This window comes from Stenella coeruleoalba, assembly GCF_951394435.1.
Source record: "Stenella coeruleoalba genome assembly, chromosome: 7".
NCBI classification, from domain to species: Eukaryota; Metazoa; Chordata; class Mammalia; order Artiodactyla; family Delphinidae; genus Stenella; species Stenella coeruleoalba.
In genome coordinates, this window is record NC_137153.1 from 36421181 (window position 1) to 36447789 (window position 26609).

Here is a 26609-nt window from a genome sequence, read left to right on the forward strand (position 1 = left end):
TAGACACACACCCAGCCTCTGGAAATAATTCCCTTCTAAAAATCATAATAAAAATAAATGTAATAATTATCATAATCAAACACTGTTATTCCTAAATAAGTAACTCTAACAGTATGTTTTAAATCATATAGTTAATGGATATATAAGAATATAAAGTACAGAGTAATAAAATTCCATTTAATTTCAAGAGTGGTAAATTTTTAGTGAAGAATCACAATGAATAAAATTTAAATAAATAGCCATGAATAATGAAGTTTTCAGAGAAGGCCATGATTTCTGGAAATATTCTATTGGCTTAAATTATAGGATTATAAGTGCTCAGTTCTAAACTAACTGGGCTTTTTACATTTCTCAATTTAAAAATAATTAAATAAAAGTCAATATGGATGACAAAAATATTATTGTTAGGAAATATTGTTAGATTTGAATTATTTGCTGTGATAATAAATCATAGGCTGTTCTCTCTAACACAAACTTATTTATTTTAAAAATACACAATTTTTACAAAGTGAGCATAGAGGGAACATACCTCAACATAATAAAGGTTATATATGATAAGCCCACACTAATATCATACTTAATGATGAAAAACTGAAAGCTTTTCCTCAAAGATTAGGAACAAAACAAGGATGTTCACTCTTGCCACTTTTATTGTACTGGAAGTCCAGAGCAATTATGCAAGAAGAAAAAAGGCATCCAAATCAGAAAGGAAAAGTAAAACTGTCACTATTTGCAGGTGATATGAGATTATATACAGAAAACCTTAAAGACTCCACCAAAAAAAGTCAGAATATATAAATTCAGTAAAGTTGCAAGATACAAAATTAATATACAAAACTCAGCTGCATTTTTGTAGATTAATAAAGAACTATCAGAAAGTGGAATTAGAAACCCATTTACATTTACATCAAAAAAAGTAAAATAACTAGTAATGAATTTAACTAAGGAGGTGAAAGATCTGTACACTGAAAACTATACGACACTGATGAAAGAAACTGAATAAGATACAAATTAATGGAAAGATATTCCATGCTCATGGATTGGAAGAATATTGTTAAAATGTTCATACTACCCAAAGCAATCTATAGATTCAGTGCAATCCTTATCAAAATTCCAATGATGATTTTCACAGAAGTAGAAAAAAACAATCCTAAAATTCGTATGAAACCACAAAAAACTCCAAAAAGCCAAAGCAATCCTGAGAAAGATGAACAAAGGTGGAAGCACCACACTTTCTGATTTCAAACTATATCATAAAGCCAAAATAATCAAAACAGTATGATATTGGCATAAAACAGACAAATAGATCAATGGAACAAAATAGCCCAGAAATAAACTGTGCATATATGGTCATTTAATTTACAACAAAGGAGACAAGAATATACAATGGGGAAAGGCTCTCTTCAATAAATAGTGCTAGGAAAACTGGACAGCCATGTGCAAAAGAATGAAACCAATCTTGAAAAGATATCTGCACCTCCCCAGATTCACTGTAGTATTATTTACAATAGACAAACTATGGAAACAATATAAATGTCCATTGACAACTGAATGGATAAAGAAAAGGTGATACATATATGTGTGTGTGTGTGTGTGTGTGTGTAAAATACACAAGGAATATTATTCAGCCACGGAAAAGAAGGAAATCCTGCCATTGTGGCAACATGGTTAGACCTTGAGGGCACTGTGCTAGGTGAAATAAGTCAGAGAGAGAAAGACAATTACAGTATGATCCTACTTAGTGGAATCTAAAAAGAAAAAACCTTCATAGGTACAGAGAACAGATTAGTGGTAGTCAGAAGCAGGGGGTGGGGAGTGGGTAAAATGGGTGAAGGTGGTCAAAAGGTGCAAATTTCCAGTTATAAGACAAATAAGTTCTTGGGGATGTAACGTACAGTATGGTAACTATAGTTAACAATACTACATTGATACCTGAAAGTGGCTAATATTAAAAGTTCTCAGCCCAAGAAAAAACATTGTAAATATGTATTGTGATGAATGTTAACTAAACTTAATGGGGCAGTCATTTCTCAATATACACATATATATATCGAATCATTATATTATACACTTAAAACTAATACAATGTCAGATGTCAATTACATCTCAGTAAAAAAAATACACAAGTTTTTAAGGTACTCTTCCTAGCTTTTATTTTATTTCATTGAATTTAGACGTCCAAGCAAACTAAACTATTCTGTGCTTATGTACATTATGTTTTAAGAATATGTGCATTTTAAGGGGAAAAAAACCTGACTATTTTAAATTACTTCCTTTTTATTTTTTGCCAAAAGAAATAATTTATTTTTTCTTAATTAAAACATAATAATTGGGAATTGTTCTGTAAAAATCTGAATCCATAAATAGTTTCTTGATAGTTATTAAAGGGTTAAACAAACAAATTCTATTGCAAGGTGGCTTGAAGCTGTATTTCACACAGCTGTCACAAGAAATGCCCAAAGGCCTGGATATGTTTGGAGAACCTAGCCTTACTTTTCACACCCCTCCCTCAGTAATACACCATCAAGAGCAGCACCAACAGGTCAGTTTTCTGGTATACAGCAAATGCCCACTTGCCACAAATGAGATTTAGCAACCTTACAATCTAGGTCGGCAAGTAAAAACAAGAGCCAGAAAATTCGGTCTAGACATAGAGGCCCTGTCCACCTTGAACTCTTCAAGTAGTTAGTTCCTTTCTCAAATTTGGAACTACTGGCTATCCTCATCCTCTTATTTGGCATTAACATTTTTATTTCTGGTAGATTACTTTCTTAAACATTTGAAGACAAGATATTATATATGTGGTGACAGCATACATTTTTAACAGGGCATGAATCCAATACATCAATAAGGAAAGTTTGAAGTACACTTGATATAACTACTACTAACTGAGAAATCTATCATACGCAGGGTTCGTAGTGAGCTGATACAATTATACCAGTTGTCTTTGGTCACTATCTCTTCTGAATGATTGGGCATCTGTTCTGATAAATTGGTGTCCCTGTCATACCATTTGATAAATATATTGTATATCATCCTTGCATGTATGCAAACTGAAAGAAGAATACTTACCTTCATTTTTCCACTGTATTTTGGGTCAGAAAGTGTTTCAAAGGCTGCATCTTTGCTTTTCTGCACAAAATCTGGGAATCTGGAAAATACCTGATCACATATCTTCTTGATAAGTGTTTCCTTAAGGGGAAAAGGTAGGAGAAAAGAAATCTCAACACAATTTAAACCTGTATAAATTGAAATCATTTAAGAAAAAAATCTATTTAGAAGGAATATATATTCCTTCCTAGGTTGAAGATTTTACCTTTTCTAATTCAGAAAACCTTAAAGTGATATGTTAATCATATATGGCTTTGATGAGTTCTGAGATAGTGATATAGCTATTAATTTTGCTGTTAACTTTTTTTAAAGATTTCCAAAATAAGGAACTGAATACTTCCCAAAGAGCAGTCTTTTAAAATTACATTTGAACAGCCTCAAGCCTATCACACAAAAAGAAAATGTAAAATCATTATATAAAAAAGTTTTAAAAAGATCTTTTTTATTTACATTGTGCTTTAGAATAAGACACAATTGAAATGACTAAAGTAAACGACTGCATGTATGCCTAAATTTTGAAATTACTGATTTTTGCTAGTTTGGGAAGCACTCCTAATATTTAATATACAGATTATTATAAATCCTCATTTTAATCCAGTAGATAAGATAAATGTAATTAGACACATTATTAGTGGAATTAGGACTGACTCATCAAATATCTTTAATTAGTAATTATATCAAAAGATGTTAGGAAAATAAATATATCAACATTATCAGAGGCATAAAAAAGTTATTTTAATTTAAGGTTAACTTTTCTCACTTTGATTAAAATTTTAAGTGCATATACTTCTTTGACACCTAAATTAAAAAAACAAGCAAGTCAGTTACCTCTTAAATTTCATACAAAAATAACTTAAGGGTATTTGGCTAAGAAATTTTATACCAAATATAGAATACTTATACCAAATAGCATCACAAAGAAATTTAAAAAGTCAACCCAAACCTGTTGTTTGGAGGTGCTAGCAGCCTGCAGTAATGCAACATGGTTAGCTACCTTCTGAAGGACTGCAAGGTAACTGAAATACAAGGTTTTCACTGTTTCGCCATGTGAATTGGTCTGTAACCAGAAAAGTACAGAAAATAAAAATAAGCAAGGGACTAACATGGCTATGTAACTACTTATATCACAAAATATGCCACTTACAATAATACTTATTATCTGGTTACTATTGGTACCATACGCTCTGAGAAAATAATGGTCAACTGATATACAAAATATCCATGAATCACTAATGTGGAATCGTAGTTTTGGTGAAACATACACAATGATGTTTTTAATAAAAGAGGGGAGAAAGTCCTCATCCCAGGAAGTATACACAGTGATAGAAATGCTGCCATAAGAGGTTCCTGGTCATAAAACTCTACAGTGTGGTGATGGTGTTACATAGAAGCCTTTACTCTCTCCGCTCACCCATTCCAGTTTTCTAGGAAACTGTGCTATTACAAAAATGTGAAGTGGTTAAAGTCAGCAAAATAAATGAGATATGGAATAAATACCAATCTAGATAAATATTTACTTATGGTCCCTCTATGCATGTGGATATGAGTTGATAATAAAGTAGCAAGGTGAAAAAAGGGCAGGAAATACATAGATTTTTTTAAAAAAGCATAAATGAATATTTGTTTCCAAATAAAAATAAAATACTTTACTGTACTGATTTCTTTTAAATTAACATTCACTCTCAGATCAGAATATTTTAAGCCTGCTATCAAAGAGGAAGTATTATCCATTGATAATGAGAAATTTACTGGAAATGAAATGAAATTTCAAGATTAAAGCAGGATACTTCCCAGTAACAGTTGAAAGGGAAGATATAAAATTGGAGCTACTTTTAAAAACTAGTTTTTTGAAAAGATACTGAATATTGTATTTTGCTGTGATTACTATTTGATATTGTAAAATCTTTTGCAAAATTATTCCCTTTTCTTAAATTACAGCTACTAAAACTAAAGAACCATGTGAGGAAAAGTTATTTTATCTGCTACTTACTTTGATACTATTAGAATACAGTACTCTGTAATCAAAAGCAAGATAGTAAGGATATCGTACGGAAATGCTTACCTTATAACAACAATTTCTCCTTTTTCGGCCACTGCTGCAGGTACAAGGCTTAGAAGATTGAAGTATCAAAGACACATCTTCTGTTTCTAATACTGTTTGATAGACGGCTTTCTGAAAATCTGTCAGAGAACAATATACCATCTGCCAAGATAAAATACAAGGTAACTATTAGTATCTTTTTCATAGCAATAATAATCACAATGCACATCAGGTTTCATAGACTGTAATAGTGAAAACTGCTCATAAATTTATATTTTTTCTGGATACATCATTATACATAGGAGAATATAAGAAAATTTCTCCTAATTCTCCCATATTCTATGCTACAACCCTACCCTAAAGTATACAAATTATAACTTACTTTCCAAATAAATCTCATAGTTTTTCTTTAATTTAAAAAATCAAAATATGAAAAAAGTATGTAATTTCCTTATAAATTTCTCAACATATTATTGTGGGTCTTTTCAGGGGTCTATATTATTAGCCCATCATGCAAATAAGTGATTAAAGTTTAGGTCAAATAAAAAAACTAGAAAAGGAAAAAGGGAAAATTTTTAGAACAATGGTATGGATAATACTTACTGAATTACTTGAAAATTTAGAAAAAAATTAAAAACTTCCTATTACTGAAAACAGGATAAAGCATTTGCATTTGATATCTTGCTATAAATTCCCAAGATTAGTAAAGATAAGAATTAAGTAAATACACATAAAAGCAAAACTTGTAGAAGTTGCTACTTTGTGCCCAAATTCAAGAAAAGAAAAAAATATAAGAAAACAATGCCACAAAGTTATAGTGGATACAGTTTGCCTTATATTTCTGGTAGTACTGGAAATTGGTAAAATTCTTCTACATATAGCTGTATGTAACCAAGGTCATAAAACTAAATATATCCATATTAGGACTTTGAGGAATGTGAATAGGGGAAAAGCCACCTATTTTAAAATATTTATATGTGTGTATCACTACAATAGAATATTACTGCAAAAAAAAGATGCATGGTGCATATGAGAATATTGAAGATGGGGTCAACGATTAAGGTACAGAGGGAAATTCTGAGTTATTATTTTCCTCCAGGTTTACTAAGATATATTTGACATACAACATTGTGTAAGTTTACAGTGTAAAACACTATGATTTGATATGTGTATTTATTGCAAAATGATTACCACAGCAGTAAGGTTAGTTAACACATTCATCACTTCACATAATTACTTTTTGTATGTGTGGTGAGAACATTGAAGATCTATTCTCTTATCAACTTTCAAGTATACACAGTATTGCTAACTACAGTCACTATGCTGTACATCAGATCCCCAGAACTATTCATCTTATAACTGGAACTTTGTACCTTTTGACCAGCATTTCCTCATTTCCCCTAAACCTGAGCCTCTGGCAAACACCATTCTACTCTCTGTTTCTGTAAGTGTAGCTTTTTTTTTTTTTTGAACTCCACATATAAGTGAGATCATACAGTATTTGTCTTTCTCTGATTTATTTCAGTTAGCATAATGCCCTCCATGTTGTCACAAATGACAGATTTCCTTCTTTTTTATGGCTGAATAATATTCCATTCTATATACATACATATTTTCTTTATTCATTCATCTGTCAACAGACAGTAAGGTTGTTTCCACATCTTAGCTATTGTGAATAATGCTGCAATAAACATAGGAGTTCAGGTATCTCTTCAAGAGTAATTTCATTTCCTTCAGGTACACGATCATCCCTCAATATCTGCGGGGGATAGGTTCCAGGACCCACCTCCCCTATGTTTAACAAAATCTGTGTATGCTCAAACCCCTTATATAAAATAGTGTAGTCTTGGTCCTCTGTATCTGCAGATGTGGAACCTGCAGATGCAGAGGACCGACTGTATACCTGGAAGTGGGATTGCTGGTAATTCTATTTTTAATTTTTTGATGAATCTCCATACCATTTTCCATAGTGGTTATACCAATTTACATTCCCACAAACAGTGCACTGGGGTTCCCTTTTCTTCACATCAGCACAACACTTGCTACCTCTTGCCTTTTTGATAACAGTCATTCTGACAGGTGTGCACTGATATCTAATTGTGGTTTTGATTTGCATTTCCCTGATGATTAGTGATATAGAGCATCTTTTCATGGGTCTGTTGGCCATCTGTGTGTCTTCTTTGGAAAAAAGTCTGTTTATTAGGTCCTCTGCCCATTTTTTAATTGGATCGTTTGGTTTTTTGCTATTGAGTTGTATGAGATTTCATATATTCTAAATGAGTCCTTTATCAAATATATGGTTTGCAAATATTTTGTCCCATTCAATAGGCTGCTTCTTCATTCTGTTGATTGTTTCTTTTGTTGTACAGAAGCTTTTTAGTTTGATGTAATCTCACTTGTTAATTTTTGTTTTTGTTGCTGTGCTTTTGATGTCATATCCAAAAAATCATTACCAAGGACTTCCCTGGTGGCACAGTGGTTAAGAATCCACCTGCTAATGCAGGGGACACAGGTTCAAGCCCTGGTCTGGGAAGATCCCACATGCCGCGGAGCAACTAAGCACGTGCGCCACAACTACCGAGCCTGTGCTCTAGAACCTGCGAGCCGTGAAAGTCTGTGCACAGCAACGAAAACCCAACACAGCCAAAAATTAATTAATTAATTTAAAAAAATCATTGCAAGACCAATGTCAAGGAGGTTTTCCCCTATGTTTTCTTCTACGAATTTTATAGTTTCAGGTCTTACATTTAAATCTTTAATCCATTTTGAGTTAATTATTATGAGTGGTGTAAGACAGGAGTCCAATTTCATTCTTTTGCATGTGAATACCCAATTTTCCCAGCACCATTTATCAAAGACTGTCTTTTTTTCTCCATTCAGTACTGTCTCCCTTCTAAAATATTGGTGGACTGTTTACACATGGGTTTATTTCTGGGCTCCGTATTCTATTCCACTGGTCTATGTATCTGTTTTTATGCCAGCACCATACTGTTTTGATTACTGTAGCTTTGTAATATAGTTTAAAATCAGGAAATGTGATGCCTCCAGCTTTGTTCTTCTTTCTTAGGATTTATTTGGCAATTTGGGGTCTTTTGTGATTTCATACAAATTTTAGGATTGTTTTTTCTATTTCTGTGAAAGATGTCATTGGAATTCTGATAGGGAGTGTATTGAATCTGCAGATTGCTTTGGGTAGTGTGGACATTTTAATATTAATTCTTCAAATCTATGAATATGGAATCTTTCAATTTATTTGTGTCTTCTTCAGTTTCTTTTATCAATGTCTCATAGTTTTCAGCATACGTGTCTTTCACCTCTTTGGTTAAATATATTCCAAAGTATTTTACTGTTGAGTTGTTACTAAAACATGTAGTAATATTCACTGAACACTGCTTACATATCACATATTTCAGAGCAGCCATGTGAGGCAAGCACCATTGTCACCATTCCCATTTAAAAGATAAAGAAATCAAGGCTTCCCTGGTGGCGAAGTGGTTGAGAGTCTGCCTGCCAACGCAGAGGACACGAGTTTGTGCCCCGGTCCGGGAAGATCCCACATGCCGCGGAGCTGCTGGGCCCGTGAGCCATGGCTGTTGAGCCTGAGCATCCAAAGCCTGTGCTCCGCAATGGGAGAGGCCACAGCAGTGAGAGGCCGCGTACCGTAAAAAAAAAAAAAGATAAATCAAGTTTTGAGAGATTTAACAAATTGCTCAAGGTGATAAAACTAGTAAGTAGGGGAGGCAGGATTGAAGCCTATGGTATTTGATTTCAGAGACCAAGTTCTAAAACTCTGTGCACAACTCTTTCTTCATATACTTAAAATTTATTGTTCCTACTAGATATATAACTAAAATTACACAAAACATTTAAAAAGTGGGGTTCAAAAAATAAACAAATGGGACCTAATGAAACTTAAAAGCTTTTGCACAGCAAAGGAAACCGTAAAAAAGACGAAAAGACAACCCTCAGAATAGGAGAAAATACTTGCAAACAAAGCAACTGACAAAGGATTCATCTCCAAAATACACAAGCAGTTCATGCAGCTCAATATCAAAAAAAAACAAACAACCCAATCCAAAAATGGGCAGAAGACCTAAATAGACATTTCTCCAAAGAAGATATACAGATTGCCAAAAAACACATGAAAAGATGCTCAACATTACTAATCATTAGAGAAATGCAAATCAAAACTACAACGAGGTATCACCTTACACCAGTCAGAATGGCCATCATCAAAAAATCTACAAACAATAAATGCTGGAGAGGGTGTGGAGAAAAGGGAACCCTCTTGCACTGTTGGTGGGAATGTAAATTGATACAGCCACTATGGAGAACAGCATGGAGGTTCCTTAAAAAACTAAAAATAGAACTACCGTATGACCCAGCAATCCCACTACCAGGCATATACCCTGAGAAAACCATAATTCAAAATGAGTCATGTACCACAATGTTCACTGCAGCACTATTTATAATAGGCAGGACATGGAAGCAACCTAGATGTCCATTGACAGATGAATGGATAAAGAAGATGTGGCACATATATACAATGGAATATTACTCAGCCATAAAAAGAAATGAAATTGAGTTATTTGTAGTGATGTAGATGGACCTAGAGTCTGTCATACAGTGTGAAGTCAGAAAGACAAAAACAAATACCATATACTAATACATATATATGGAATCTCAAAAAAAATATGTTTCTGATGATACTAGGGGCAGGACAGGAATAAAGACACAGACGTAAAGAAGGACTTGAGGACCCGGGGAGGGGGAAGGGTAGGCTGGGACGAAGTGAGAGAGTAACATTGACATATATACACTACGAAATATAAAATATATAGCTAGTGGGAAGCAGCTGCATAGCACAGGGAGATCAGCTTGGTGCTTTGGGACCACCTAGAGGGGTGGGATAGGAGGGTGGGAGGGAGATGCAAGACGGAGGGGATATGGGGATATACGTATGTATATAGCTAATTCACTTTGTTATACAGCAGAAACTAACACAACACTGTAAAGCAATTATACTTCAATATGTTAAAAAAAAAGTGGGGTTCATGAAGTATTCCAATTGAATGATAATATATGCTTTAGATCAAAAAGTCAAATGTTGTATCAGTTTCCCCAACTTGCATATCAAGATCATATTTTCCTTTCAAATCTATTTTTAAAAATAATAATCAACAGGATATCCTAAGATTAGGGTATTTGATAGGACTGCCCCTATTGAGGACAATATTAATTAGATTTAATTCACAGTAATTTTTAGAAACTTTATTCCATTGCCTGAGCTAGAAGAACCACAAGATTAAAAACTATAAAAGACCACTATATTTTATAAAAATTTTCTTAAGGTTAACACCTCAAATTTTCTTGTACAATTAACAGAATTTAATTGTAATTTTCCTACAATTTCTTAAAATTAGGTTAGTTGTGTAACTGTACATTGCATTCTACAAGAAATGTACCTATATAAAAAAAGCTTTTAACAACTTTGGCCTGTAGTTAGAATTAAATTACCCAAGAGTATACTGGGTTGTAGATGGTACACAGTATAGGAAGGACAAAATATGAACAGAAAACACATTACGGAAAGAAGTTCTTCTTCCTTCATTGAGGAAGAATTATATCAAAACCTTCTTGTCCTAAAATAAGAGAAATGAGTTTAATGTATATTAACAGTAAACCTGTTAGATAAAATGTTAGTAAAGTTAGTGAGGAAGATGACTGGGCTCAATTAATATTTTATGAAATTCTGCATATAACTTTTTTTCATACTGAGTAAAAGGCAAAAATCTATATTCATAAAATACCACAGGAGATAGGTTTTCTCTTCAAAAGGAATATTTTTAGAAAAAAATGAAACACGACAAGAAATTCATAATATACACAAAAGCTGTTCTCACCCGGTCTTCCTTCTTAGGCAACTGATCCTTGATTAGAGTCTTGGTACGCCTGAGAAACCATCCAGACATCTTTTTTGCAAGCCTTTGCATGGCCTTTCGGCCAGTAGCTAGTTCTCTTTTTGTTGCTGTGTGTCTCTGACCATGTTCTACTTGGTCAGAAAACTGTTTCTTGAAGTGGATCATGCTACCTAAAAGTCCTGGCACAGCCCTTTATAAAGGCAATAAGAAAAAATGTTAAGGCTTTATTAAACTATCTAAATAGGAAATCACTAACTTCTTTTTGCCTTTAAAAAATATACTAAGTCACTTGTTTATTAATGATAACAATAACAAAAGGCAAGAAAGCAGAATGGTCTTTATCACAATTTTAGTGAACAACTATAAGAAGATGATGGAACTGGTAAATTAGTTCAGATATTTACTTCAGGGACCAAGAATAATAAAGATAAGCTTTCATGGGACACTATACTCTGAATACTATGTTTGGGATCAAACACTTCTGTAAACAGATAATTTTTTTTCAGAAACAAATAATTAGGAAACACGGTAACATTAAGTTAAGGAAGTATTAAATAATTTTCCAAAAAATAAAAAGTGTTTTTACTCACCAGTCCATAACACACCACAATTCTTTCATGTTGTTCTGAAGAATGGTTCCAGTGAGGCCAATTCGGACATTACATTTTAAAGCTTTCATAATTTCTGTTACTCTAGCCTTTGGATTCTTGATTCTATGAGCTTCATCTACAATGACAGCTGACCATTCCAAACTATAAAGTGAGGAAGAAGGGAGGAAAGGTTGAAAAAATTTCCCTTTCTTAGTCTATATAATTTTTAGAGTGCAGCTTTCTCTACCGAAGTTTTGCAGTTTTTTTCCTCTACTCTTTGTTGATTCCACGGAATTCTCACCTCCTTATTTAAATGATCACAGCTTTGGACAACCCATGAAAATTAAATGTGTAGGAAGATAAAAAGAAATAGAGATTTTGTTTAGTAACAATGAAATGAAATAACTCATTTAAACATGACTAAAATGACAAAAAAGGAATCTTCTAAAAGTAATAAAACAGAGAAATAAATACCATGTTAATTACGAATGAAAAAATATCAATATAAACTCATGATTTTTAAAAGTTGTACTACATAGCTCTGTCTGCTAAAAAGGTTTAGAATTGATTGTTACCCCAGTAGCAATGAACAACCATAGTGGTCAATCCACTAAAAGGAAGCAGATTCCCATGGTGAAACAGTTGATTTCAGGTGTGCAGCAGGGGAAATACTGGACAGTGAGAAAGCACAGATGTATTCAAAGACAAATGGGGGCATGTCCAAAGGACACAGGAGCCAGACTAATTAGAAAATTTAAGCATGACTATAGGATAGTATAAAACATTGAATAAATAAAAACCCAGGAGTTGTATGAAAAAATTTACTTTAGACCTTTACCTCACACCATATACAAAAACTAACTAAAAATAGATCACAGACCTAAATATAAAGCTAAAACTATAAAAGTTATAAAATGTAGGAAGAAATCTTGTGACTCTGGGTTAGGGAAGAATTTCTTAGATATGACACCAAAAGCATGGTCAATAAAAAATTTTGATAAGTTGGACCTCATCAAAGTTAAAAACTTTTGCTCTTCCAAACACACAATTAAGAAAATGAAAAGACATACTACAGACTGGGAGAAAATATTTGCAAATCATAACCTGATAAAGAACTTGTATACAGAATTATATAAAGAACTACTACAACACAGTTGAAGTTAAGACAATCCAATTAAAAAGATGGGTAGAAGATTTTAATAGACATTTCACCAAAGAAGATATACAAAGGGAAAATAAGCACATAAAAAAGTCATCATTGGACTTCCCTGGTGGCCCAGTGGTTGAGAGTCTGCCTGCCGATGCAGGGGACACAGGTTCATGCCCTGGTCCGGGAAGATCCCACATGCCGCAAAGCGGCTGGGCCCGTGAGCCATGACCGCTGAGCCTGTGCGTCCGGAGCCTGTGCTCCGCAACGGGAGAGGCCACAACAGTGAGAGGTCCGCGTACAGCAAAAAAAAAAAAAAAAAAAAAAAAAAAAAGTCATCATTAGAAAAATGCAAAAAAACCCCAAGAGATACTACCGAAAACCTATTTGACTGTCAATCAAAAAAAGACTGACAATATTAAGTACTGGCAAGAGAAACTGTAAACCTCATACACTGCTTTTGGGAAAGTACAGCTATTTTTCTAAAACAGTATGGCTGTTTCTTAAAAAGTTAAATTTCCTCACACCACCCAGCAATTCCATTCCTAAGTATCTATGCAAGAGAAATGAAAATTTACATTCACACAAAGGCTTGTACGTAAATGTTCAGAGCAGCATTATTGGTAATAGCCCAAAAGTGGAAACAATCCAAACGTCCATTCACTGGACAAACAAAATGAGATATATATATATATATATATATACACACACACAAAATAGTACTGTTTAGCAATAAAAAGGAATAACTACTGAAACATCATACATGATGAACCCCCAAAAACATATTAAGTGAAAGAAGCCAGACACAAAAGACTACATATTGTATGAAATTTATATGAAATTTCCAGAAAAGGCAAATCTAGAGACAGAAAGTAGATTAGTGGTTGCCTGGAACGAGATGGGACCAGAGATTGACTGAAAACAAAAAACTTTTTGAGGTGATGGAAATGTTCTTAAACTGGATTGTGGTGATAAATGCACAACTTTATAAATTTACTAAAAACCATTCTATGCTTAAAATGGGTACATTCTATGGCATGTCAATTGTACCTCAATAATCTATGAGTCCATAGTGATACTCAAAAAACAGGGGTTGGGGAGTGGGAGAGAAACTTTGCTATCATTGCGAATGACCATTGTACCAATTTGTTAGTCTGAAAATTGGAAATTAAAGCAAAAGAATCAAGCATCACTCACCTTGCTTTGCCGGTTGAAATTATAGTTAATTTCTAATTATAGGAGAATGCTGTTAATAAGTGTAGAAGAAATGATAAACTTAGGAAAATATTATTTTGCAAAACCCAATAAAATAACTGATTCAGGCAAGAATAATTTCTGTATGCTAATACCACTAAGTAAAAGGATTGAGGGACCAGGATATTGAAATGGTAGCAAAGCGTAACCCACAGAGTACTTCTAATTGTAAAGGGAGAAACATATCTTTACAATGGAGAGATCTGATGATCACCTCCTTAGCCTATGGGACAAACTTCGCAACATTAATAGTAGAACAACTTGACATTAATATCTCCTGAAATAATGTAATATGAAGTCCACAGCATCATTTATGAAGTATTCTTGTCAAAAAATGTCTGACCTGAAGCTAATTAAGTCTTTAGAACAAAATCAGCTTACAAAACTACATATGTTAGAGGAATACATAACTCCTTGAGAAAGCAATCAGACAAATCTAATGTGAGACATCCTAAAACACAACTGGCCTGGTCCCCTCAAAATGTCTTATAATAAAAAAATAAAGTTGAGGGAATGTTCTAGATTAGAAGAGACTAAACAGACTTAATAGTCAACACACACACATTACCTTATATCTTGCCAACATATATACACACACACACACACACACACACACAACTGGTGACTACAGGTGTTGAGTATATAGATGTTCATGTACTATTACTTCAGTTTTTCTAAAGGTTTGATCATTTTCTTAATATAAAGTTGAAAAAGGATAAGAGATCAAGAACAAAGGAAAAGAGGAGAAAACAATCACAAAATTTTAAAAGCAGGGAAGAAGATGAACAAGACAACTTATAAAAACAGAGGAAGGAGTATCCCATGCCAGTAGTAAAGAAAGCCAAGAAACAATCTGATTCATATTATTGAGCTCTTTCTTAAATGGTAGCACCAGATGCTTCTGGAAATTGGAGTTAGGTAAATGTTCAACAGTCTGTTTAAGAAGTTGTTGGAGCTCCTATATACTATTCGTTATCCCACAAAATAGCCAGCCAGGACACTGTAAAGTAAGCAAAAGAAGGGCAAAACACAGCAAGATCTTCATTTTTCCTTAAGAGGAAATCAACAAGTGATGTTAAAAACTTAAAGGATAATTTTTAAGTTGCAGCATAAACATGTTCTTTGAGATATGGAAGTAAAAACTAGGAAGATAAGTTAAAGAGTTGAAGGTGACTGTCTCTGAAGAACAGCTAATGGGGGTGGCAGACAGGAGTGAACTGTGTTCATATTTGGCTCTTTAAATAATATGCATATATAACTTTGATAAAAATAAAAATGAAGTAAAATATAACCGTAATAACAAAGAGATACAGCTCACTCATAGAGTGTTTATCTACTCTATGGATTATCTATGATAAATGTTTAATCCTGGTCTATCATATGGAGCATTCTCACAAAAATTACTTAATATTTACTCAGATTGAATATAAATTATATTGAATATTGTTAAAAATAAAACCATTCAAACAAATAAAGGAAAACTAAATACAACAAAAACTGTAACATTTGATTTTTCTAATTTTGCACAGAAATGTTAGAATTCTTATTTAATATTTATAACAATCACAGAAAATAACCACTTGACACTATTATATGCTAGAAGTGTAATAAGCACTGAAATACAGAAATTATTCTATATCAAAGACCTCACAGTCTAAAGGAGCAGTTAAACAAAAATTAAAATGACTGTTGCTATGATAAATGAATTTATTACATTTATCTAACTATAGAATATCTCTTACATAATACATTGCATAAAAGCCCAAAGTCAAGGTTTAAATCTCATGTCCACGACTGACTTAGTTGTTGTAGGCTTGGGTAAGTTACTTAACTTCATGCCTCAGATTGTTCCTGTCTTCTGACAGCATCCAGGAAATAGTAACAGGCAAACTTATGAGCTTGTAAAATAAAATCCTAGAGCTTACAAAAAATGGTAGCTCTAAATCCAACTTTACAAAATAATTACATTAAATATAAATGGACTAAACACTCCAAATAAAAGGCAGGGATTATCAAAAAGGATAAAAATGCAAGACCCAGCTATATGCTAACCACAAGACACTCACCTTAAATATAAGGAACAGATAAAAACAAAAAGTTGGAAAATGATAAACATACAGTAAACATAAGAAATCTGTATTGTCTATATTAATACCAGATAAAACTTCAAGATTATTAGATATGAAAAGGAACATTTTTAAAGATAAAAGGATCAATTTATAAGGAAAAAATCCTAATCATCAATGTGTGTGTACCTAATTACAGAGCTTCAAAATATATGAACTGAAAATTGACAGAACTGAAAGGAGAAATAAACAAATCCATAATTATAATTGAAAATTTCAACATTCCTCTCTCAGAAATTGTAAGCCAATTAGAAAGAAAATCAGTAAAGACAGAGAATACTTGAACAACACCTAACCAAACTGACTTTACTGATATTTATAGAACATCACATCCAACCACGGTAGAAAAAACACTTTTTTCAAGTGTACACAGATCAGAAAAATGCAAATTACACTGCAATGGGATACCACTATACATGCTAAAAACAAAAAAACTGACAATACCAAATATTGGTGAGAATATGAAACAAACGAAATTTAATAGGTTGCTAGTTGGAGTAGAATAGTACAACCTCTCTGGAAAATGGCTTATCAGTTTCTTCTAAAGTTAAACCTATACTTACCATATAACCCAGAAATCCCACTCCTAGGAATTTACAGAAGAGAAATCAAAATATATGTCAAAAGAAGGCTTATACATAAATATTACTTAAATTTTTACTTACAGTAACCAAAAACTGGAAAACCCAAATATCTATCCTCAAATGAATGGATAACAAAATGTGATATATTCATAAAATACAATACAATTCAGCATTAAAAAAGAATGATCACTGATACATTCAATAACATAGCTGAATCTCAAAAACATGATGATGAGCAAAAGATGCCAGACACAACAGTTCTGGAGGCTCAAATTCCAAGATCAAAGTGTTGGCAAGTTTGGTTTCTTCTGAGGTCTCTCTCCTTACAGATTGCTGCTCTCTGTGTACATGAGTTCCTCGTATCTCCTTCTCTTCTTCTAAGGACAACCAGTCAGATTGGACTCCCAGATTAAGCCCCACCATAATGGCTTCATTTTAATTTAATTACCTTAAGTTACATTCTGAGGTTCTTGGAGTTGGGACTTGAACACATGAATTTGGAGGGGACACAATTTAGCTCATAACAAGCCTCCTAACTGGTCTTTCTCCATTCAGTTCGGCTCTACTCTGCACAGAGCAGCTTCATTACTTATAAAATGTAAATATAATCATTTTTATCATAATAGTAATCTCCTGAAAACACTTCAGGGACACTCTGCTGCTCTAAGGATAAAGACCAAAATCCTCTAAGAGGCTTTCTGTTCCTTGCTTACCACACTGGTGTTGTCATCTGGCCACTTCCTTCTTACACTCTAGGCTACAGTCATTACATGCAGAAAGCATCAGAACTGTTTTCATTTATTAAAAAGTGCTGTGATCTTTGTTGCCTGAAGGCCTCTATAATTTTGTTTATAAGGGATAAATTTATTTATTTATTTTTGGCTGTGTTGGGTCTTTGTTGCTGCACGTGGGCTTTCTCTAGTTGCAGCAAGCGGGAGCTACTCTTGGTTGCGGTGTGTGGGCTTCTCATTGCGGTGGCTTCTTTGTTGCGGAGCACGGGCTCTAGGCACACTGACTTCAGTAGCTGTGGCATGTAGGCTCAGCAGTTGTGGCTTGCGGGCTCTAGAGCACAGGCTCAGTAGTTGTGGCGCACGGGTTTAGTTGCTCCGCGGTATGTGGGATCTTCCTGGACTGGGGATCGAACCCATGTCCCCTGCATTGGCAGGCAGATTCTTAACCACTGCACCACTAGGGAAGTCCTCTCTGCAAATGTTGTTTGTTCCCTCTTCCTGGATTATTTTCCTGCTCTTTCCTATTCTTACCTATCCTTCAATTCTCACTCAGCTCATAGGTCATCTTCTCTGGGAAGCTCCCTGACTACTCTCCTCACTCTGCAGCAGTCAGGCTCCTCATGTGCTCCTATAACATCCCCTGTTTCATATTATAGCGTTCACATGACTTTATAATTGCCTGTCTCTAGATTCCCCACTAAAATCTTAGGATACAGGTCATTTCTTTTGGGTACTTACAGTCCTGGAATAGTGGTTCTCAATATGTATATGCATTTTTTGCCACTCTATATTCACAACAGACTCCCATAATTAAAATAATTCATGAAAATCACTGTTTTAGTCCAGAGGTATCATACACATAAAAGGCTGCACATGAGATTTAGGACAAGTCCTATGCATTAACATGCATTGTTTGGATAGGTAATAGAGGAAATTAAATAAGGAACTGTATAAAATCTGACTCAGGATTTTCTTCTTAGAAAATAAGTTAATTATTATAAACTGTCTATTTCAATAATCCTGAAATAAAGTTAAATCATGCTAAAGAATATTTAGAGCTTTAAAAAAATCACAATATAAAGGGATAAATACAATTGACATAAACAGAATACTAATGCAATCATTCCCATTATTTCGATTACCTGTTAAGTTCATCCAGACATAAGCGCAGTGTTTCATATGTTGTTAGAGCAATTTCACATTTCCTCTGTTTCACACGAGTCAGTTCACTGTCTTTTTTGTTACCATGTAAAATAGTGACTCTGAAATATCCCCAGGTGTCCAGTTCATCCCTCCAGTTGTAGAGGACAGAAAGAGGAGCAACTATTAAGAACATCTGTAAAAAGAAGAAAAAAAATTTAATGATATAATTTTTTAAATGAAAAAGAACCCCAAAGTTAAATCCAGAATATCAATAGTCCTATTCCTTGATTTTTGACACTGTAGTTAATAAGTATAACTACAACTGAGAAATTGAATATATCTGGACTTAGAAGTCCATCAAAAAGTACTGTTGTTTACTTAGCACCTTATTAGGAAAAAAATAGATACCCAACCTTGTCCAAAGGAGCAGCTATTTTTTATTTTCCCCCCAAAAGGAGTTGAGAGATAAGAAAAAAATAATTCTCCAAAACAAAAAAAAAGAGAGTATAATCAGGATCCCAGTAATAACTTCAAGGGCCATGTGAGTAATAGAAATATGCAAAGCAGGCCAGGTTTTTAATTGAAATGTATGGTCTTCCAGAGCTCTCTTTCCTTTTCACTTTCCTAGTCCATTTCCTCTCCCTCTCTCTCAGATACTATCAGTTGATAACCTGGAAAATTCACTGGAAAATTGAAGCAATTAGAAGAAAACCTCTTCTCTTATCACTAGATCAATAACCTACCTATAATTACTTCTATATATTCTGCTCTCCCATCTATTACCATGGGTGAACTGTCCATGTTCTTTTCTAAAGACAAACCCTGAACTTATATAGTGGCTCCAATCACTTCCTGTCAACCTGAAGTCAATGATGAAGAAACTGTTCCCAATCTGCCCAACATGATTACATTCTGCTTTTCAATGGACCGCATACAACCCCAAGCAAACACATTCTAATATATATTTCTCAGCGTTAAAAAACAAACCTAACAAACAAAAAAGTTCCTTCTTAAACCTACATCTCTCTCTAGCTATCCCCCATTACTTTACTTTCTTTATAGAAATGATCCTCAGGAGTTATCAATACTTGCTGTCCCTACTTACTCTCCTCCTGTTCTCTCTTAACTCATGTAAGTGGGACTTCTGCCCTAACCCATTAAGATTAACAATATTTCTGTTTAATCTTGAAATAAATGTTTTGGGGTTTCACCAACATTTCCTGTACTAATCCCAAATCCTGTTGTCATCAGCCATTTTAATTTTTAATGTTTTTATCTCCTACTGTTACCACTATTCCTAAGCTATTATCTTTAATAGGGTTTTAAGTAAGTTTCTTTTCTGCAGTTTTATACTTGTCCTACTTGATAAAGATGAGCCAATTACACATACATACAAACAAAAAAATTAAATAACAAACAAAAAAATAATACAATACTACTCTAAATCCTACACTCTCTTCTATGAAACATTTCAGCTGGGCCATTTGTCAGTTGTAAGATGTCATATCTGTGACTTTGTTTTAGAAACAGGAAAAAGAAAAAGAAGAGAAGATTAACCTACTAAATGTGAGAGTTCCTTTCTTCTACCCCAGCATCAAGCATATATAAGTACTTTTTTGTCATACGTGATTCATCTCAAATAGTTTCATCTTCTGGCTCGGAATTTATCTTATGAATTCCATTTTTCTCCTACTACCTTCAAATAAAAAATTTGGGCTCCAAGTAATAAGCCCAGTTATTGTCTCTGCCCAACCCCCCAACCTTTTTACTTTTTAATATCATAAGATGAAAATGTTATCCAAACTCCATCTGAGCACTTTGAGCAGTTTTCCACTCGAGGGGTCATTCATCAAAGGTGTCAACGAATCTACACTTTGTTGTACAGCAGAAACTAACATACCATTGTAAAGCAATTATACTCCAACAAAGGTGCTAAAATAAATAAATAAATAAAAAAATCCCAAACATAAAAAAAAAAAAAGGGTGCCAATGAACCTAAAGATTCCTAGAATCAGCCCTAAGATTCCAGAAGTTGTTTAAAAATTAAGACATTCCTTATAGACATTATTGGTCTTCAAAGTTGTAAAAGGTAAATCAAATAGATCAATAACTCATTTTAATACTAAAAGAGGTAAGAAAACTGAGTTATGCCATTTAACAGACATTAACCCAAGGACTTCACATAAAAATGCTATAAAGTAAAAATATTTATTATTTCCTTCTTAGAGATGAGAAAACTAAAGTATAGATGTGTTAAATAATATGCCCAAGGTCATAATGCTATAAAGTGGAAAAGTAAGTATTTGAACCCATGTCTGTGTAATGCCAAAGCTCTTAACCAACAATGATATATCATGTTAGCACCTTAAATCAGAAAGCCTATGACCTTGAGATGCATAACATTCTTATTTGCCACTGTAACTATGGTACTTTGTGCTGTGCTTAGAAAACAAAGGTGTTCAGTTGATAAATGAAATAATGAATAAAAGCATGTGTCAGTGGCAAGGTAGGAATAGCACTGTCTATGCAGAGGACAATGACAGACCACCAGAGCCAAAGTAAAAATTTCACATTGGAGGAAGTGTGATATCAAGCTGAAAAATAAAATGTACCTATATTGAGAGAACTTACAGACCATAAAATTGGAATTTTTGCTATTTAACGCAAAACTCTAAAGCATATTCCCTGTAATTAACTCTACAATCTTAATTCTTTCAAAAATGCCAAATCTAATTAATTTACATCCTAATTGTGCATAATTGATAACTTTTCCTTTGATATATTACGGCTATTTAATATATGGAAATTTAAGTTGAGAATCCACTCTAGGAGCCTCTGCAAATCCCTTTTAGAAAAGCAGCATAATAGGAATACCAAAACTTGATAAACAGTCTTAACAAAGTAGAAAATTATAGACCAATATCACTTAGATCAATGGAGAGCAAAACAATAAATATCATCTCTTCTAATTAAACAAAAGTAAATAAAACCTGAGAATGGAAATGACAAGTAAAATTATATTTTCAGAAAACATAAGTAAAGCAAATAAATGAACAGTAAATTAACTAACAAGAATATCAAAGAATTAAGAAAGTCAAATTTAAAAATATATGTGGCACCTTAAATAACTTAGACCAGATTGACTTATAACTTATATACAAATGATTCCAAAAGCAGCAGAATGTATTCTTAAGTTCACATGTGACATTCTCCAGGATAGACCATATGTTAAGCCACAAAAAAAGTCAATATATTTATGAAGGTTGAAATCATATCAAGCATCTTTCCTGATGACAGTGGTATAAAACTAGAAATCAATTACAAGACAAAAACTGGAAAATTCACAAATTTGTGTATAGTAAACAACATGCTACTGAACAACCAATGAGTCAAAGAAGAAATCAAAGGAGGAATCAAAAAATACCTTAAGACAAATGAAAATGGAAATATAATGTACCAAAATTTATTGCTGCAGCAAAAGCAGTTCTATGAGGAAAGTTCATAGTGATAAATGACTACCTCAAGAAACAAAAAAATTCTCAAATACACAACCAAACTTACACCTCAAGGAACTAGAAAAACACAAACTAGAAAATGAAGCCTAAAGTTAGTAGAAGGAGGAAACTAATAAAGATCAGAGTGGAAATAAACAAAATAGAGACTAAAAAGATGACAGACAACGTTAATGAAACTAAGAGCTGATTCTCTGACAACACACACAAAATTGGCAAACCTTTAGCTAGACATAACAGAAATAAAGATAGAGAGCTCAAATAAAATCAGAAATAAAAGAGGAGAACTTACAGTTGATACCACAGATATAAAAAGGATCATAAGAGACAACTACTAACAATTTTATGCCAACAAATTGGAAAACTAGAAGAAAGGGATATATTCTTAGAAACATACAATGTACCAAGACTGAATCATGAAGAAATAGAAAATCTGAACAGAACAGTTCCTAGTAAGGAAATTGAATAAGTAACCAAAAACCTCCAAATAAACAAAAGTTCAGGACCAGACAGCTTCACTGGTAAAATCTATCAAATATTCAAAGAATTAATACCAATCCTTCTCAAACTTTTTGAAAAAACAGAAGAGCAGGGGATGCTTCCAAACTTATTTTATGAGGCCCAATACCAAAACCAGACAAGGATACCACAAGAAAGGAAAATTATAGGCTATATCCCTGATGAACATAAATATAAAAATCCTCAATGAAATATTAGCAAGATGAATCCAACAATACATCAAAAATGATCATAAATTATGATCAAGTGAGATTTATTCCATAGATGCAAGGACGATTCAACATATGCAAATCAACTGCATGATACACCACATTAACAAAATGAAGAATAAAAACCATACGGTCATCTCAACAGAGCAGAAAAAGCATTTGAGGAAATTCAACATCCATTTATGATAAAAACTCAACAAATTGGGTACAGAGACAACATACCTCAACATAATAAAGGCCATATACGACCAGCACACAGTTAACATCATACTCAATAGTGAGAGCTGAAAACTTTTCCTGTATGACAAGGAACAAGACAAAGATGCACACTTTCACCACTTTTATTCCCATAGTACTGAAAATCCTAACCAGAGGGGGGAAAAAAATCCAAATTTGAAAGGAAGTAAAACTGTCACTATTTGCCAAAGACACAGAAATACACGGAAAACCCTAAACATTCCACCAGAAAACTGTTAGAATTAATAAAGAAATTGAGTAAAGTTACAGGATACAAAATCAATACAAAAATCCGTTTTATTTTTATACACTAACAACTATTAGAAAGAGAAATTAAGCAAACAATCTCATTTACAACTGTATCAAAAAGGATAAAATAACTAGAAATAAATTTAAACAAAGAAATAAAAAACCTGTATACTAAAAACTATGAGACACTGATGAAAAAAATTTTAAATGTTACAAATAAATAGTAAGATAATCAATGCTCATGGAAGAATAAATATTGTCAAGATATCAATAAATGGTGCTGGAAAAACTGGATAACCACATGCAAAAGAATGAAACTGGGTCACTGTCTTATACCATACACAAAAATGAACTCAAAATGGATTAAAGACTTGAAATTAAGACCTGAAACCATAAAACTCCTAGAAGAAAACATATGCAGTAAGCTCCTTTACATCTTGACAATGATTTTTTTGATTTGACACCAAAGGCAAAGGCAACAAAAGCAAAAACCAAAAAGTAGGACTACATCAAGCTAAAAAGCTTCTGTACAACAAAGAAAACCATCAACAAAATGAAAAGGAAATCTACTAAATGGGAGAAAATATTTGCAGACCATGTATATAACAAGGGGTTAATATCGAAAATATATGAAGAACTCAGTAGCAAAAAATCAAACAAGTAGCATCATTTGCAAGATAATAAACTAAAGAAATAGTGTACAGTAAATAAAATACTGGAAAATTTTTTGTTTAATCACCATTGAAATTGTGTCTGATGCTGGCATTATGACTGCTAGAAAAATCCTCCCTCTCTGCATTAATACTGATTATGAATTTTACACAGAATCTTTAAAGTTTTATCATACAAGATAGTAGTATTTTTAAAAGAATTTACTTTGATTCATTTTCATAAAGACTGAATTCCAATCTTAACAGCCTAAATCTAAAGAATCATTCCAAGAATATTTGAAATGTATAGTTTGTATCTTTTCCTTTAGGAATTTATTCTTGGCACAAAACATCTATTTCACACATTCTTAGATGATTTATTCACACTTGAAAAGGTTAAAAATATATATAAGATGCATCATGTATCACACATACATACCTCAAACCCATCACTCCTTAATTGATAACATTTAAATTCATTAAAAGGACTTTTTTCAAGTAGTTCGAACATTAATTTTTCAATATTCCATTGCAATTTTGGCATTAGCATAATAAATATAAAGAAATTTATTTCTCTTCTAGCTATTTAATAGACTATCTTTTAAATTTATTTATTTATGGCTGTGTTGGGTCTTCGTTTCTGTGTGAGGGCTTTCTCTAGTTGTGGCAAGGAGGGGCCACTCTTCATCACGGTGCATGGGCCTCTCACTATCGCGGCCTCTCTTTTTGCGGAGCACAGGCTCCAGATGCACAGGCTCAGTAATTGTGGCTCACGGGCCCAGTTGCTCCGCGGCATGTGGGATCTTCCCAGACTAGGGCTCGAACCCATGTCCCCTGCATTGGCAGGCAGATTCTCAACCACTGTGCCACCAGGGAAGCCCAATAGACTATCTTTTAAAAATGCACTGAGGTTTTAAATGGATCAAGACAAATTTATCTTTTGTAAATTTCATCACACAAAATTATAAGTTTTGTTTGGATTTGCTTCTGGGGAATACTGTAGGACGTCACTGGTAATCTCATTAAAAACATTCTTTATAGAATTCCAGTTCAAATGATTAACTAAACACATGCATTTATTGATGCCAATAAAACAAAAGGACAAATATAAAAATAAATCCATAATAGCAGTAAAATGCCTGGAAGGGCACTACCGGATGATCAGAACACTACAAAAACAGATGAGAACTGACATACTTGAAGACCTGAGGAATCCATCCTTTACCTACATAAGAGAAAACTTCCAAAAAAAAAAAACAAAAAAAAGAAAACCCACAAAGAAAGTTTTCCTAGAAGAAACTTAAATATGACAACAACCAACAAAATAAAACAACAAAAAAAACTCAATGAAGAACAGGCAGTTGGAAGGACTGGGTCATGGAAACGAATGGAACATTAAATGTAAATAGATTAAATTCTCCAATCAAAAGACATAAAGTGGTTGAATGGATTTTTTTAAAAAAAGACCCAAACACATATTACCAACGAAATTCACTTCAGCTTTTAAGACACATATAAACTTAAAGTGAGTGGATGGAAAATGATATTCCATGCAAATGGAAACCAAAAGAAAGTGGGGATAGCTATTCTTAGAGACAAAGAAGGTCATTAGATCATGATAAAAGGGTCAGTTCATCAAGAGGATGTAACAGCTGTAAATGTTTATACACCCAATATCAGAACACCTACATGTATAAAGGAAATATTAACAGATGTGAAGAGGAAAAAAATGACAACAATAAAATAATAGGGAACTTCAATACTCCACTTTCAACAATGGATCACTCAGACAGAAAATCAATAAAGAAACATTGAACTTAAACTACACATTGCATCAGATGGACCTAGTGACACATACAGAACATTCAACAGGAGCAGAATACATATTCTTCTCAAGCACATATGGAACATTCTCCAGGACAGATAAAATGTTAGGAGACAAGACAAGTCTTAATAAACTTAAGAAGACTGAAATCATATCAAATATCTTATCACATAATGGTATGATATCAATGAAAGGGGAAAACTAAAAGATCCACAAATATGTCGAGATTAAATAATATGCTCCTCAACAGCCAATGGGTCAAAGAAGAGATCAAAAACGAAATCAAAAAATACCTTAAGACAAATGAAAACTGAAACACAACATACCAAAACTTATGGGACACAGCAAAAGGAGTTCTAAGAGGGAAGTATATAGTGATAAATGCCTATATTTAAAAAAAAGTCATATATACAACCCAACTTTATACCTTAAGAATCTAGAAAAAGAAGAACAAATTAAGCCCAAAGTTAGAAGGAAAGAAACAACAAAGATCAGAGAGGATAAATGAAATAGAGACTAGAGAGATAATAGAAAAAATTAATAAAACTAAGGGCTGTTTTTTGAAAAGATAAACAAAACTGACACCCTTAACTAGACTAAGAAAAAGAGAGAAGGCTCAAGTAAATATAATTAGAAATGAAACAGGAGACATTACAAATAATAACACAGAAATACAAAGGATCATATGAAATTACTCTGCACTATTATACACCACCAAATTAGATAAACTAGAAGAAATGGACAAATTACTATAAACAGA

At 33.1% G+C, this 26609-nt stretch overlaps 1 protein-coding gene across 3 annotated transcripts in view; it reads right to left on the reverse strand.

Moving 5' to 3' along the window:
• ERCC6L2 (ERCC excision repair 6 like 2) overlaps nt 1-26609 on the reverse strand; it is a 156604-nt gene that overhangs the window by 93940 nt on the left and 36055 nt on the right. For all 3 annotated transcript variants that reach the window (XM_079927052.1, XM_079927051.1, XM_079927053.1), the window contains exons 4-9: nt 18648-18841; nt 11664-11825; nt 11056-11263; nt 5174-5314; nt 4055-4168; nt 3073-3192 (exon numbers count right to left, since the gene is read on the reverse strand). In XM_079927052.1, the coding sequence (XP_079783178.1) occupies nt 3073-3192; nt 4055-4168; nt 5174-5314; nt 11056-11263; nt 11664-11825; nt 18648-18841 (939 nt within the window). The remainder of the gene's footprint in view (nt 1-3072; nt 3193-4054; nt 4169-5173; nt 5315-11055; nt 11264-11663; nt 11826-18647; nt 18842-26609) is intronic.